General features: G+C 43.8%; 1 protein-coding gene across 1 annotated transcript; it reads left to right on the plus strand.

Annotated features, from left to right (window-relative positions):
- LOC110255371 (olfactory receptor 52A1-like) lies at positions 7,596–8,554 on the plus strand. Its single transcript, XM_021062374.1, has one exon. It carries the CDS (start codon positions 7,610–7,612, stop codon positions 8,552–8,554), a length of 945 nt encoding a protein of 314 aa, XP_020918033.1. The 5' UTR covers positions 7,596–7,609.

Genomic DNA, 15,772 nt, shown 5'->3' on the forward strand with positions numbered 1-15,772 from the left:
ACTCCCCTTTAAATGTAGTGTTTACGTATAGCTTTATGCATCTTATATCCACTCAAAACACACTTTCTATACAGGTGAACATTTTCCTTTACACACTGGTTTTCACAGGACTGGCTCCATTCCCTTCTTCCTCTGTGCCCTTCACTGCTTCCTTCATGCATAAGACTGTGTGCCTCCAGGGCCTCCTGTAAGTGGCTTGCCTTATCATTTTCCCAAACGTGGGGACTTTCCTGCCTGCCAATTCCCTACAACCTGTATTTATCTCTTCTCCAAATCAATCAATCAATATATATATATATATATATATATATATATATAAATATATAAATTCCAGTGTGAGGGCCCTCCTAGTTCTCTGAGATCGTGTGCCACAGTGCAAGACAGCTGCAAATGTGGACTAAGTCTTTGAATTGAGCAGCAAATGCCTTAATGTCTTAATGTCTCCTTAAAACCCCAGATCTGCTTTCCAATGAGACCCATTGGCTGTGGATCTTGGCAGTTATTGGCACGGGATCTGAAGTCTGCCAGGAGAAGGTAAATCCTGGATGCCACCACTTTGCTTTACAGGCTCTAAAGCCAATTTTAAAGCATCTCATTGTCTCTGTTTCTGTGTTGGTGAAACAAGGATGGATCATGGATAAAAACACATCACAGTATGACTGTGCACATTAAAGGACATAATCCCTCTAAAGAGTTGGAAGAAACATAAAGTGTTTGATCTGTCAATAAAAGTCCACACTTAATTAGTGGACATTCATCTTTGGCTCACAAAGAACTTGAGATATTTGAGGAGCGCTTTGCTCGAATGAGCATTTCTCCTGAATTAGCTGAAGGGCATCTTTTTTCTTGCGTCCTTCCCAGTCTAAACATGTATAATACCTTTAGCAAATACACTTTCCATTCATCCATCAGCACAGATGTCATTCTCTAGATCTTTTTTTCTATTTGTCAACCTCTCTTTGCAATTTGTCGCCCTGTGTGACGTTAGCTGATTCAGAAATACTGTGCAAATGTGCAACACAGTCTTCCTAGTGTTTAAAAACTCAAACACTCTAAGATCATATTGCTTTTTCTCATCCTGGAATTCCTTTGGATCACATGATACAGCGACACTTTCTGAAACCAACCCTTCATTTCCTTAGAGCCCATGCAGAATCCCAAACCCACAGACCTACCAGGGACCACCGGTGTTAACTCGCATAGAGGCCATGAAGTGGCAATCGTCTTGATGTTTCCGATGGTGCAGGAGGGATGCTTTATAGTGTAGGATGCACCTGGGAATGTGGTTCCACCAATCCCTGGAGAGCTTTTAGGGTCCCTGGAGACAAGGATGAGGCATAATATGGAGTGGGATGGGTGGCCATTTGGGGGATTTGGGGGATACAAACTGTTATATTTGGAATGGATGGGCAACGGGGCCCTACTGTACAGCACAGGGAAATGTGTGTGATTCTGTCCCATTGTTGTACAACAAAACTCCAAGAAACATCGTAAATAAAGTATCCTTTACTTTTAAAAAAGGTTTGCAGAATTGCTTAAAATGATGTGTCATTATTCTCGCATGTCTTCCTCTCCTGCATGCTGTCACCAAGTGTCAGATACCATGTGGGTCAGGAGCATACAGATAAATTGGACGTGATCTACGGAGATGGAGTAGTTACATAAACTGAAAATGACGGGTAGTGTTGCACGTGTTGTGGAGCTTTTAGGAGCGGGTATGAGAAAAGAATGACAATGGCCAAAGTTCCTGTATTCCCCTACACACCTACCTAAATTCTAAAAGCTGGACAGCAGTTAAGCCAGCAAAGAAGCACCCATGTTTTTATACATAATAGAAGAAACAGTGTCCAGAATACTCAAGTAGCCATTTTCTGTAGAAAGTCAAGTAATTTAAAGCACCCCCTGAAAACAAGCAATGTATAATGCATGAAGATGCTAGACTAGTGTTTAGACTTAGAATGCTAAGTTTGGTAATTTTGAAAAGTAGGACATACGTAAGAAATACCAAGCAGTAAAACATGAAAAATACATTTTCCTTCTCATGAGACGTTCTGTAAGATGGACTATTGGAGTGAGTAAGAACTAATAGAGAGGGGGGATCAAAACTGGAGTTGTTGCTTTCTTTTGTTTTGTTTTTAAGAGACAATGCCTAGGACTTTGCTTGAGTAGGAACTGGTACAGGCCATCATCAGAAGCAAATGAGTACATTTCTGGATGGGTCAAGTGTGTGACTCATGGTGAGCTTTTCTGAATTGAGGTTATTTTCAAGAACAGTGCTCAAAATTGGTTGATGTTGATATAACATTCATTGCATAGACTATTGCAGAATAGGTCAGGAGATTCCAATGTAACACTTGGCCAGAGTCACAAATTACTTCTGTTTTGCCCCATTTTCATTTGAGAGGTAGATGATCAGAGAGAGAGAGATCGTTTTTTGCTTTTTTTGCTCCAAATCATTTATGATTAAGTTGAAGACATGGTGCTTCTTTCTTCCTATATAATTCTACCTGTATTTACCAAGGAAAGTGATACTCTATTGTGTAACTATTCTGTGATACCCTAGCCCTCAGAATGTTTCGTATATTTTTATGATTTTTATTTTGTCCATTATACTCGATGTAGAGTGTTCTGTCAATTATTCCTGCTCAGCAACGTGGCCCCGTCGTACATGTATACACACATTTTTGTACTCACATCGTCCTCCATCGTGTTCCATCAAAAGTGACTGGATGTAATTCCTTGTACTGTACAGCAGGGTCTCATTGCTGATCCCCTGTGAATGCAGGAGTCTGCATCTCTTGACCCCAGACTCCGAGTCCATCCCACTGCTTCCGCCTCCCTTTGGCACCCACAAGTCTGTTCGTCAAGGGCATGTGTTTCTTTTCTGTGGGAAGGTTCATTTGTGCCATGTATTAGATTCCAGATAGAAGTGACATCGTATGGTATTGGGCTTTCTCTTTCGGACGTACTTCACCCAGGATGAGAGTCTCTAGTTCCATCCCTGTTGCTGCAAGTGGCATTATTTTGCTCTTTTTAATGGCTGCACAGTATGCATTGTGTAGATATGCCACATCTTCTTAATCCATTTATCTGTGGATGGACATTCAGGGTTGTTTCCGTGTCTTGGCTGCGTGAATAATGGTGTAATGAACATAGGGGTGCATGTATGTTTTTCAGTGAAAGTTTTGTCGGATATGTGCCCAGGAGTGGGATTGCTGGGTCATATGGTAACATCAGAACTGTTAATCCTGAGATAATACTCTAAGCTAATTGGCAGTTCAAAGTCACAGTTGGATAAGAGTCCAAAGATTCCTACTAGTGACATTTTGTTGTTGCCCAGGATCCAACACAGGACCGCACGGTGACTTAACAGGGACGTATCTTCAGAGTTCTTTCATCTGCCGCAGCTCCTCTGTATTTCTTTTGCTTCCTTATGTTTTTCATTTGCTTGTTTGGCTTTGTTTCTGTGCAATTATTTACCTTCCATTTTTAGATGTTTTCGTTGAATCCTAACATATGTAAAAATGCTATGTGATATGACTTATTAAATGCCTTTCACAAGGTAGACTAAATGTGTAACTGTCTTATTGAGAAACATGACATTTCTCAACCCTGAACCAACCCTCCCCTTCTCCTTGATAGTCATTAATTCTTCAAGGATTGCATTAATCCTGAATGTTTTCTTAAATCCTTAAAATGAGTTGTGTCTTGAAAGGGCTGAAACTCTACAGTATACACTGCAGAATGTGTCTGTGGGGAGGAGTTGCTGCAAAGCAAGAGAAGAGGCAGCAGCCACCTGTGAGGGAAGATGCTTCCTTCCTGATGACTACAGAATATAGGGAAGTGGTGGAATGGGCAGCTTAGCAGACAGAGGCTTGTTCCTTGGATTTCACCTGTTCAGAGCTACGACGAGCATGAGATTTGGCCAGTGTAGTCCCATGCATTGTGGAGACAAATGAAAGTAAAACACAATGATTCAAATCTATGGGTTACAGCAGAGCATTCTAAGAAGGAAGTTCATAGCAACACAAGCATACTTCAGGAGACAAGACACATCTCCAATAAACACCTTGATCTTCCACCGTAGAAAATAGGAAAACAAAGAAAACCCAAAGGTAGTAGAATGAAGGAGATAATAAAGATCACGGCAGAAATAAATGAAATAGAGACTTCCAAAACAACTAAACAAACAAAAAAATCAGTGAAACTAGCTGCTGTTTCTTTGGAAAAAAATAAAGAAAATTTATAAACTCCTTGACAGACTCACAAGAAAAAAGAATGGAACCCAAATCGATAAAATCAGGAATGAAAAAGGAGAGGTCCTAACCAATGCCACAAAAGCACAAAGCATCGTTAGAGATTGTGATGCACGATTATGCACCAATGAAATAGATAACCTAGAAGAAAGGAAGAAATTCCTACAAATATACAATTTCCTGAGGCTGAACTGGCAAGCAAATGGAAAATATGAACAGATCAATTTCTAGTCATGCAATGGACTCAGTAATCAACCATTCTCCACAAACAAAAGTCCAAGACCAGATGGCTTCGTGATGAATTCCTTCTAACATTTAGAGAAGATCTAACACCTCTCCTTCTCAAACTGCAAGGTACATCCACATACATCACGCATACAGAGAATCTGTTGAAGGGGAAGAGAGGGAGCCAGAGAAAAATGTTCAAATATGCCACACCTTGATCAGAGCTCAGCATGGGAAGAAATAGAAATGGCACCAGAGTTGGTCGTTCTGAGAAATGCTGGAAGTTGCAGAAATGGGTTCATTTAAACAGATCTGAGTAATGACCCTGCAGGAGAGTTAGATGGGAAAATGTAGCACATGATCACTTACGGGGAGAACATGTTCTTTCCAGAAGTGCTTCAGTAAAAGGAAGGGTCAGAAGAGCACTTATGTAGATAGAGCTCTCCTGGCACAGGAACATGTCTACGTTTAAGAGGACCTCATGGTTTGCAAAGAAGGGCAGCTCAAAAAGAACACCACTTGTGGAAAGAAACCTTGTGTATATTGTGAATGTATCTGCACTGAGGCTGTGGGAAAGGAGAAAAGCACAGCCAGGAGATTTCTGCAACTAGTACAAATGACATCAGGGACATTCGGTGCAGATGAGCTTCAGAGAGTTCAGTTAAAATCGGTTGGGTCCCTTGTGGTTTTTTCCTTAGGGGCTAATAAATCCTCTAAGTCCCTCTTCTTCACCTGCTCATCAGGGAACCCTGAGATTGGTGCCTAGCAGCTTTCTTCTCCAATTGGAGCTCCCTAAATTGATGCTGTGTCTCCGAATAGCACAGCCAGTGCTGTGCGTTCTGTCAGAGGATGGACATGCCACCGTGACCTCAGGCAGACGTGCAGAAGGTGGAGCGTGTCTGTCTTGCGGAGGCAAAAGAGACGCCTGAAAGCCGATGCTGGAGGTGTCCACCCATGGGCACACGGTCCCAGCGCCAAACGTATTGGAGTTGCTGACTTTCACTGGGTTCTGCTACCGAGGGGGCAGAGGTAGAAGAGGCCACGCGGCCCACGGAATGCAAGGAAGTGAGGCTGACCTCCCAGGAGAAGAGCAATTGAGTGAGACGTGATGAGTGACAGGAAAAGGAAGAACTAAGATTACTCTTCGGGAGTCAGGTAGGAGCAGACCCGGTTCCAGCAGCAACTGGCAAGTAATTCTCGGTGTCCCCGCGTGGAATCCCATGCGTTTTCATTACCAGTTTTTACAATACTAGTAACTCCTTCTCAAAAGCCGTGCGTTCAGTGATGTGCTCGCAACCTGCCATCCCACTACCTGTACCTGGCAGGGAATGCTCCCAAGTCATCTTCTGACCCCTTAAGAGAGTCAGACAGTGTGGTCTTTATTCAAGGTTCCTCTTCTAATTCTGCCCCTCTTGGAAGAGGGAAACCTCTACTGCTCTCAGGAAGAGGCCATGGCCCATGAATTGCAGCATCATCGAATTAAGCTCTGGGGAGAAAACCGGTGGAAATCAAGGTCCTTATTTAACTGACTCGTCTGTCCTAAATATATGTCAACCAGCCCAGCCTTCTGTCTTAGAATGACTCCCGTTGACTATATTCAATCATGTAAGGCTTAAAGCACCATAAATCCCAACTGCTTCCTGCATCATCGGCTTGTTTGGTGACATGCAGTGAACAGCTGGCGGATCATTAGCTTACAGACACAAAGCCACACTCTGGAGAGTTTACAAAACAAGAAAATAACCTAACTCTATGTTTCACATAATCACACCCGTTTCTCAGGTGTATAGCTTTAGCATCTTGATTCAAAACGTGTCATTTTTTAAAGGTACTAAGTTTGGTCAGAAAAGAAGTTTCATGTAAAGCCTAAGAGTTCATGTGTTATGAAAAAAAACCCGTAGTCCGTGAATTGAAAAAGGATTCAGTTGTCGTCAGTTGCTCTGGAGCCCTGTACTGAGTCATCTCAGGTCTACCACGATCGGCTCTGCCTTCTTGTCTCTTTCTACATGTGACTCCTTTTAGGGAGCCTGTCCTTTGGGGGAGCCTGTCCCTGGGCCCTCTATTCTCTATTAACGTCTTCTGTCTCAGCTCATAAAATGATTCCAGTGTTCTCTTGTTCTGTACTTCATTCAGAGTGAATGAGACGACATTGGCTGAATCGCATGCTCATTGTAGCTCTGAACAGTTTAAATCCAAGAAGCCAGCCTCCATCTGGCCAAGTCACCCACGTCACTGTTCTCCCATAGTCTACAGCCATCCAGCATGAGTCCTGTAACCTCATGTGTCACTGCTGCCCATTCTCTTGCTTCTTAGCGATTCCTCGACTCTGGATATTCTGTAGTGTGTATTATGGGATTCCAGCTATTTTAAGACACAACTAGTTTGAAGGGTTTCAGGTGTGAAATGTGCATGAAAAATGAAGTGTAATTTTACTAGACATGTAAAAATTAGCAAAAACCGTGACCCATACTCTCCAAAATACATGGATTTGAATGATCTTCTCTAAAGTTCTCCCTTCACATGCTTTTGAAGGAACATCTATCCATACAAAATAGATACGTAGATAGACAGACAGACAGAGGGAACTCTTGGGTGTCCACTTTTCTATCTCTATTTTCTCGCATAGGTAGACTTTTCTCCCAATACACTACCAAAGTCTGAGAAATCAGGAGTCCACACCAACAGTTCGTGAGTGAAAGACAACAGGAACTAACAGAGCCCTAAGGTCCCTGGCTATGGGAGATGGAGAGATTGAACAGAGACTCACTCATATTCAGAGGAGATTTACAAAGGAAACAAGCCAGTCTCTTTTGTCCTCAGGTGCAGAAAAGCATAACGGAAGTCAGCAGTTACTCCCTTGCCCAGGTGTCTGGCCTGTTCTGATGCAGGTGGCTCACCCTGCATATGCCGCCTTGAGTACTGTGTGTGTGTGGATGCACTTCCTGAGAATGGTGAAGGATCTCTGAGGATCTGTCTTTTCCTTTCGTTCTGTGAATGGAGTGGATGGTATAATCGTAGAGTGCAACAAAATTCTGACACTGTGATGGCATTCGATAAACCTAGAAAGTAGAAGAAGAAGAGTACCCTGACGACCTTCTCTTGGTTCCATCGGGAGGTCCAAGGACACTATGTCCATTTCCAACGTCACGATCCTCACGCCCTCTGTGTTGACACTGATAGGGATCCCAGGCCTGGAGTCTGTGCAGAGCTGGATCGGGATTCCATTCTGTGCCATGTATCTCACTGCTGTGCTGGGAAATTCCTGGCTTCTGAGCATCATCAGGTCAGAACGCAGTCTCCGTGAGCCCATGTACCTGTTCCTAGGCATGCTGGGAGCCACGGATATCGCACTCAGTACCAGCGTTGTGCCCAAGATGCTTGGAATCTTCTGGTTTCATGTCTCAGAGATTTATTTTGATGCCTGCTTGCTTCAGATGTGGCTCATCCACACATTTCAGTGTATCGAGTCAGGCATCCTGCTGGCCATGGCCCTGGACCGCTATGTGGCCATCTGTTCTCCCCTGAGGCATGCTGCCATCTTTACCCAGCAGCTAGTCACTCAGATTGGGGCTGCGGTAACACTCAGGGCTGCCATTCTTGTGGCCCCATGCCTCCTACTGATAAAGTGCCGATTGCACTTTTATCATACAACTGTCATCTCCCACTCCTACTGTGAGCACATGGCCATTGTGAAGCTGGCTGCAGGAAACATCCGAGTCAACAAAATCTACGGTCTGTTTGTGGCCTTCACTGTTGCAGTGTTTGACCTCACAGTCATCACTCTGTCCTATGTCCAAATATTCATGGCAGTGTTTCGTCTGCCCCAGAAGGAGGCCAGGCTGAAAGCGGTCCACACTTGCGTCCCTCACATCTGCGTCTTCCTGCAGCTCTACCTCCTTGCTTTCTTCTCCTTCTTCACACACAGGTTTGGTGGGCACATCCCCCCTTACATCCACATCCTCTTCTCCAGCATCTACTTGGTGGTCCCTCCGTGCCTCAATCCGCTTGTCTATGGGGCAAAGACCAAGCAGATCCGCATCCATGTGACAAAAATATTCCGTTCGCGAAAGTAACCAGGAGTACTACTGTTCTGCTTTCCTTTTTGTCTAATAATAACCATCTTTCCAAAGAAAAATAAGCTGCAGAAATCGTGTTGTCTGAGATCTTTGAGGTTTCCATGTAATTGCTTTTGGAAAAGCTGGTTTTCAGAGTTTCATAGCCCCTGAGGCCAATCAGTGGGTTTCTGGATTCTCACTGTGAAAGTAGAGTGAGAATCGCAGAAAGAGGAAAACAGTGCACGTGTTTTGCTTCCTTTTCTCTGTGGTTTTTCGTCCCAGGTTGAGCTATCTTCTCTGAGAGTCTTCCTCCAGGGGTTCCTATTGTGGCTCAGAGGTAATGAACCTAACTAGTATCCATGAGGACACAGGTTCTATCCCTGGCCTCCCTCAGTGGGTTAGGGATCTGGCCTTGCCGTGAGTTGTGGTGTAGGGTTCAGACGAGGCTCTGATCCCACGTGGCTGTGGCTGTGGCTCTGGGGTAGGCCGGCTGCTGTAACTCTGATTTGACTCCTGGCTTTGCAACTTCCATGTGCCATGGAGGCAGCCCTGAAAAGACCAAAAAAACCACACAAACAACAAACATGCTCCTCCCGCAGGGCTCATAGATTATGGATTTCTCAGTGATTTTAAACACTCATTGTTCTAGAGTAATCAGGTGCTGCATGAAATCAAGTAGCTGCCTCCCTTTCTTTCTTGATCCAATCGCTCATCTTAAAAATCAACAACAAAACACAAAGCAGCCTCTGTGTTCTTTGTCATGTTCTTATCCAAAATTGTGCATCTACTGAGACAGTTAAGGCTGAAGGTCTCATTACATTCCCAAGGTTCCTCAAGGAGTTACAAGCATAACACCCTTGAAATCCCCTGTGTTCCCATTTAACTTCAGTCTTCTTTCTGGTTCTTCCATCCTGTCCTTCTTAATCAATTCATCGATGGTTATCACACACCTATACTCTCATAAATAGTGTCCTAGAGAGTAGTGGCCTAGTGGTACATTTGACGTAGTATGTCTATTTCATGAGTTTGTAGCTGTCGTAAGCTCTCATTTCTGGGAGAGAGGGCCAGAGAAATGGGGAGGGAAGTAGTCCTTGTCCCCACAGAATGTGTAGCGAGCAAAGAGAATGGAGCATGAGGATCTGGCCCAAAGCATCAGTCATAGATCTCCTCGCTCTTGTTTCTGAAGTAGGGAGTGTGATTCTTGAGGCAGGATGACCCGTGACCCCGGACGGAAGGACCCACCATGCCAGGTGCGGGACCGAGGCGATGTCACAGAGAGAAAGTGGTGAAGGGCAGGGCACAGGGTGTGGTGTTGTGTTGTGTTCTGCAATGTAAGGTGCACTTTGAGGAAACACCATGAATATTACGAATGGGCATGGACATTGTGCAAAATGGTTGAACTTTATTCTGAAAACCATTATGTCTCCTACGAGAGCTTTTCTCTATGAGATGGACGCACGTGTGTGTGTTTCTGTGTGTATCTCCTTGGGCATGTGCCAGCATGTATTGATTACCATGCCTTTTAAACAGCTAAGTTATAATTTTTGTAAATATGTGATTGCTCTGTTTAAGGATTAAGGACTTTAGAACTTACCAGCGGTGGATTTTTCCTGAAAACGTCAGCTTATTGGTCATTTTTCAATAAAGGTGCTGAACAGTATTCACGTGTGTGAAGGTGTCCATGCCTTTTTACATTTATTTTTTGAATGTCCACACTGTGGCATGTGTACGTTCCAGGGCTAGGGGTCTATTCGGAGCTGCTGACTTCACCACAGCCCCAGCCACACCAGATCCGATACCATCTGCGACCTACATCTCAGCTCACGGCAGTGCTGGGTCCTTTAACCCACTGAGTGAGGGCAGGGCTCGAACCTGCATCCGCATGGATACTAGTCAATTCTTTGCCCTCTGAAGCACAAGGGGAGCGCCTGCATGCTTTGATTTAGGACATTAAATCACTGTGAATAAAGTTCCTGTGTGGCTCTGCAAGTTGAAGATGCAGTATTGCCACAGCCGCGGCTCTGGTGCAGGTTCCATCGCTGGCCTGTTAATCTCCACATGCCATGGGCGTGGCAGAAGAATGAATAACTGCAATACAAAAACAAAATCACTGTGTATGTTGGAAATGCTGCTGTACACGTCATAGAGATGGTGGCAGTCTGGCTGGTTTAATGATCGGGGCTTCTCAGTGCCATTGGGTGGGATGGATTTGTGACTCTCAAGGCTACCTCGGGGTGCCTTTGGAGACTGCTTTGAGTATCTGTGGTTATTAGGTGTGATGGGGGTGCGTTACCAGTAGGGGTCCATGATCTCGGGTACCACGGTTTTCTTGGATGTGAGACCAGAAGAGCATCAGAGGTCATTTCCGACTGTTCTGGTCATCATTGTTCTCAGTGGTATGTTCTGTGAATTATTTCATTGTTCCATTGACCATTTTTCTCATTTCTGTCCTTTTCTTCCTGAGTTGAAGATCTGAGAAATTGATTGAGTGAACTAATACTTTAAGGGCTTTATTCCTCAGGACGTCACAAGAAACATTTCTCTCTCTTTTGGCTTTTTAGGGCCTCACATTCGGCATATGGAGGTTCCCAGGCTAAGGGTCCAATCGGAGCTGCTGCTGCGGGCGTAGGCCACAACCACAGTAACACCTGATCCAAGTCACATCTGTGACCCACACCCCAGCTCGCGGTAACGCTGGATCCTGAACCCACCGAGCGAGGCCAGGGATCGAACCCACATCCTCATGGATCCTAATGGTTTGTTAGCCGCTGAGCCCCAACGGGAACGCCACAAGAAATATTTCACTAGGCCTTGGGCATTGTATTGTACAGGTGGCTTCAGATGAAGGTAGAGGTCTTCAGGGAGCTGATGTTCGACCCATTCTTGGCAGGGGGTGACTTTTCTCTCTCAGGGATGGCTTTCAGGTGGGGTATCCGTGATGCACTGACCGTGCTGGCTCTCTGTAGTCCGGTGTCTAAATCTTTACTTTGGGAAGAACAGCTTGCAACATTCAGCACATCTCCACCCTTCTTCCTGGTGGAGAACTGCCCACAGCTGAGGCCTTTTGTGCTGACCATCCCAGAGTACCCTCTCCTCCAACATGGGAATATTGTTCTGATGGCCGCATCACCCTGGCTTGATGGAAAATCAGCCACATTTGGGATGCAGGGATGCAGGGATGCAGGTGCCTTTTGCTTTCATACGAAGCTGCGTCTTTACATTTCAACAGTATTGAAACTATAGATGGTCTTCTGTCTCTCATCTACCACTTGTATGTCTAATTCTTACATTTCTCAGACCCTGTATTGGTCAGGATTCTCCAGAGAAATAGGAAGAAGGGATTATATATATATAATTTCCTCTCTCTCTCTCTCTCAATGTAGTATACTTTGCATACCCATATACTTGTGCATATATTGGGGTGTGTTAATATATATACATGTATATTTCAAAACATCTAAAACAGCCTTCCAGTGAAATCTCGCATACCGTGTGCCGTTTGACCTAATAACTGGATTTCGTGGCTTCGGCCATCACAGAAGCCAAGGCAGAAAACAGGCAGGCCTTTTTCTGGCCCCAGCAGAGCTTCACGTTCAAGGTTTAGAAGTTACCGGAAAATAGATACTGGAGCAAACACTGTGGAGGAGCGTATCCAGAGTCACATGACAAAGTGATACCCTTTTAAAATGACGCAGTTGTTAATTACATGGGTCAACGTGACTGGGCCACAGGGCGCCCAGAGCGTTGGCCAGACGCCATTCTGATGACTCTGGGTGTGTCTCTGAGGGTTTGGTTGGATGAGATGAGCACGGAAGCGGTGCAGTGAGGAAAGCAGAGAGCCCTCCCTGCTGGCGGGGGCCTCCTCCCATCCCCTGAAGACCTGAAGAGCATGCAAAGGCTGACCCTTCTTCTGGACAGTGAACCATCTTCTTGCATGACAGCCTTCAAGTTGGAATCCTGGATGTGTGTCTGTGTGTGTGTGTGTGTGTGCGTGTGTGTGTGTGTGTGCGTGTGCATGTGTGTTAGGACTAGAATCTAAACACTGAGTTTTCTAATGTCTTGACTTTGCAGGACTTTAGACTGGAGATATACCATCAGCTGTCCTTGTTAGTAGGCTTTCAGACTGAAAATAAGTCATTGGGTCTCCCAGGTCCCTAGCTTGCTCATTTTCCTGCAAAAACGTGTGTGTTGCTGGACTCCATAATTATATGAGCCAATTCTCTTTAATAATTCATTCTCTCTCTCTCTCCCCTACCCATATGTATATGATGTCAGTATTTATATTTCTCTGTACATCCTTTTGGTTGTTACTCTGGAGACTCCTAACACAGGGATTTTAAAAGAGTTTCTTAAAGCTCTACTTAAAAGAGACACATGCACCCGCATGTTCATTGCAGCTGTATTCACAATAGCCAGGATATGGAAACAGTCCAAATGTCCATCGACAGATGATTGGATTCGGAAGATGTGGTATATATACACAATGGAATACTACTCAGCCATAAAAAAGGATGACATCATGCCATTTGCAGCAACATGGATGGAACTAGAGAATCTCATACTGAGTGAAATGAGCCAGAAAGACAAAGACAAATACCATATGATATCACTTATAACTGGAATCTAATATCCAGCACAAATGAACATCTCCTCAGAAAAGAAAATCATGGACTTGGAGAAGAGACTTGTGGTTGCCTGATGGGAGGGGGAGGGAGTGGGAGGGATCGGGAGCTTGGGCTTATCAGACACAACCTAGAATAGATTTATAAGGAGATCCTTCTGAATAGCATTGAGAACTATGTCTAGATACTCATGTCGCAACAGAAGAAAGGGTGGGGGAAAAAACTGTAACTGCAATGTATACATCTAAGGATGACCTGACCCCCTTTCTGTACAGTGGGAAAATAATAATAAAAAAAAAGAGTTTCTTTCACGAAGCCAATCTGAAATGAAACGTTATGCAAGGGTTCTAATAAACAGCTATGTTCCACATTTACGAGTGAATACTTTATAGGTCAACAGCTCCCAGAAGAAGTGTATTGCATCAGAGAATAGCAATATTATCACCTGGGTGGAAGACCTTAGGCTGATATACGCAATGCCAAATTTATATCGTATTTGTTTTTTCAAATGAAGTAATTGATGTCACTAGTTTTAAGTATAGTTGATTTACAGTGTTTCTTCGGTTTTGGCTGTGCAGTCACACACAGTTCCCTGTGCGGTACAGTGGAAACCTGTTTGTTAAGGTGAAACGTCCTGAGTAGGTGAATAAAGTGATGCCTTTTTTCAAAAGAGACAGTCACTCAGTTATAAGACACAAAGTTCATACGAAACGAGTTCTGTGAATCAACTGACTGGAAAAAGTCCCTGGAAAGTAAAAAAGACCATTGGCTATTGAGCATAAAACATGATACTTCAAGATGTGTTTATGTGTACAGTAAAATAAAACACAAGGATTCTGTACTAAGAATTGCAGAGATTGTCGGGAGACAGCAGACGAGTCTCAAGAACGACAGAGCGCTACCGCCGTCATATCCTGCAATCTCAATATTGTTACAAAGTCAGTTCCATGCAGTGAATCCTAGGACTTCAAACAGTCCTGAGAGAATCCTAGCACACACCCTTTGCAAGCATTAGAAACTGATTCTGCATGGAGAATCAGTATAAGGAAACTCAGTGTGATCAACATGAAGCATTCTTTAAAAAAGGAATACATTTTGAGTACTTACAGTACCTGAAATAAGTACTTACTGTAAAACTATAGTAATCAAGATATTCTGCTATCACCATGAAAATAAAGACACGTTATTAATGACACGGAATGGAGGACCCATGAGAAAACTCACATTCGTATAATCAGTTGTATTCTATAAAGATGCCCGAGCCATTCAACAGACCACGGAAACCCTTTTCAACACACAGAATGAGAGTAAAAAGAGTTGTACAAACAGCTTAACTGACACACCCCAAATGTAATAACCCCAAATGTAGAAACTAAACACAAATCTATCAAGAAGAAAAACATAGGACATCTCTCTGTCTTGAAGATAGGCAGATATTTCCATGTCAGGACAGAGAAGCTCTAAGACACCACCATTTTTGCAATTCATTTCTACAAATGTATACTTTTTAAAAACTCAGTAAGCACCATATAGGTGGTGAAATCATACTCTATATACACACATACAGACATGTATTATGACACAAAACTTAAATCTAAAGTATACAAGTTATTCCTACAAATTAATAGTAAAAAGGCAGTATTCTTCATCTGACACTTAATGAAGAACCGTGAAGGCCTCCCAGTATCATCTGTAAATATCAGAGACGTTTTGGTGAAGAAAAGAAACTGGACCGTTCTGCTTGCATGATCCTACGTGTGATGAGTAGAAGAGGCTAAAGAAATCAGGGAGTGAACCATAAGGGATTTGTTCCTCAGCAGGGGTGGGAGGTGAGAAGCAGGGGTGGGAGGGGACTCGAGGAGGATCTTGTCTAGAATGCCAGCAGCGCTCCGCATTTTGATGAGAATGTGGGGAAGGCATTTGTCAAAAGACAAGCTTAAGATGCACATACTTTGCAGTCTGCGAGTCATTCCTCAGAAATGAGAAAGTAGTACACACAGGAGGTGCACATCTGTTTGGATTGCTTTTCGTTGTGATACCGGGTAGACACGTGGAGATGACGTGCAGGCACACGTCCTTTGATTGCACTTCTGAGACACTGTGGGGTTTTTTTTTCCACATTGAAGGTGTGCAGCTACCCTGGATCGCGTCCGTCTTTTGGCACCATCTTTCAAACCGCATTTGCTGCCTTAGTGTCCCTGTGTCCCCTTTGGCTACTCCTCACGTATTTCAGGTAACATGTTGCCTAATGGCTCTTCCTGTGCTTTGCAAGACTCTCTTGAATAAGGATCAAGAGTAGGCAGCCTGGCTTTCCTCCCGACCTTGAGCTAGTCCTTTCACTTCTTTGAGTGGGATGTTTGCTGTGGCCTTGTCATACGAGGCCTTTATTATTTTGAGATGTGTTCCTTCCATATGCAGTTTATGGAGACGGTTTTGGTTTTTTACTAAGTACAGTTGATTTCCAGTGTTGGGCCAATTTCTGCTGTACAGCAGAGTGACCCAGTTGTATATTTTATGTAGTATATTTTTCTTAATCTGTCTTCCATCTTGTTCTGTCCTAAGAGTTTGGATATAGTTGCCTATTTCCCTGTGCTATATAGTAGGACCTCAAAGC

Source organism: Sus scrofa, chromosome 9 (genome assembly GCF_000003025.6).
Source record: "Sus scrofa isolate TJ Tabasco breed Duroc chromosome 9, Sscrofa11.1, whole genome shotgun sequence".
NCBI classification, from domain to species: Eukaryota; Metazoa; Chordata; class Mammalia; order Artiodactyla; family Suidae; genus Sus; species Sus scrofa.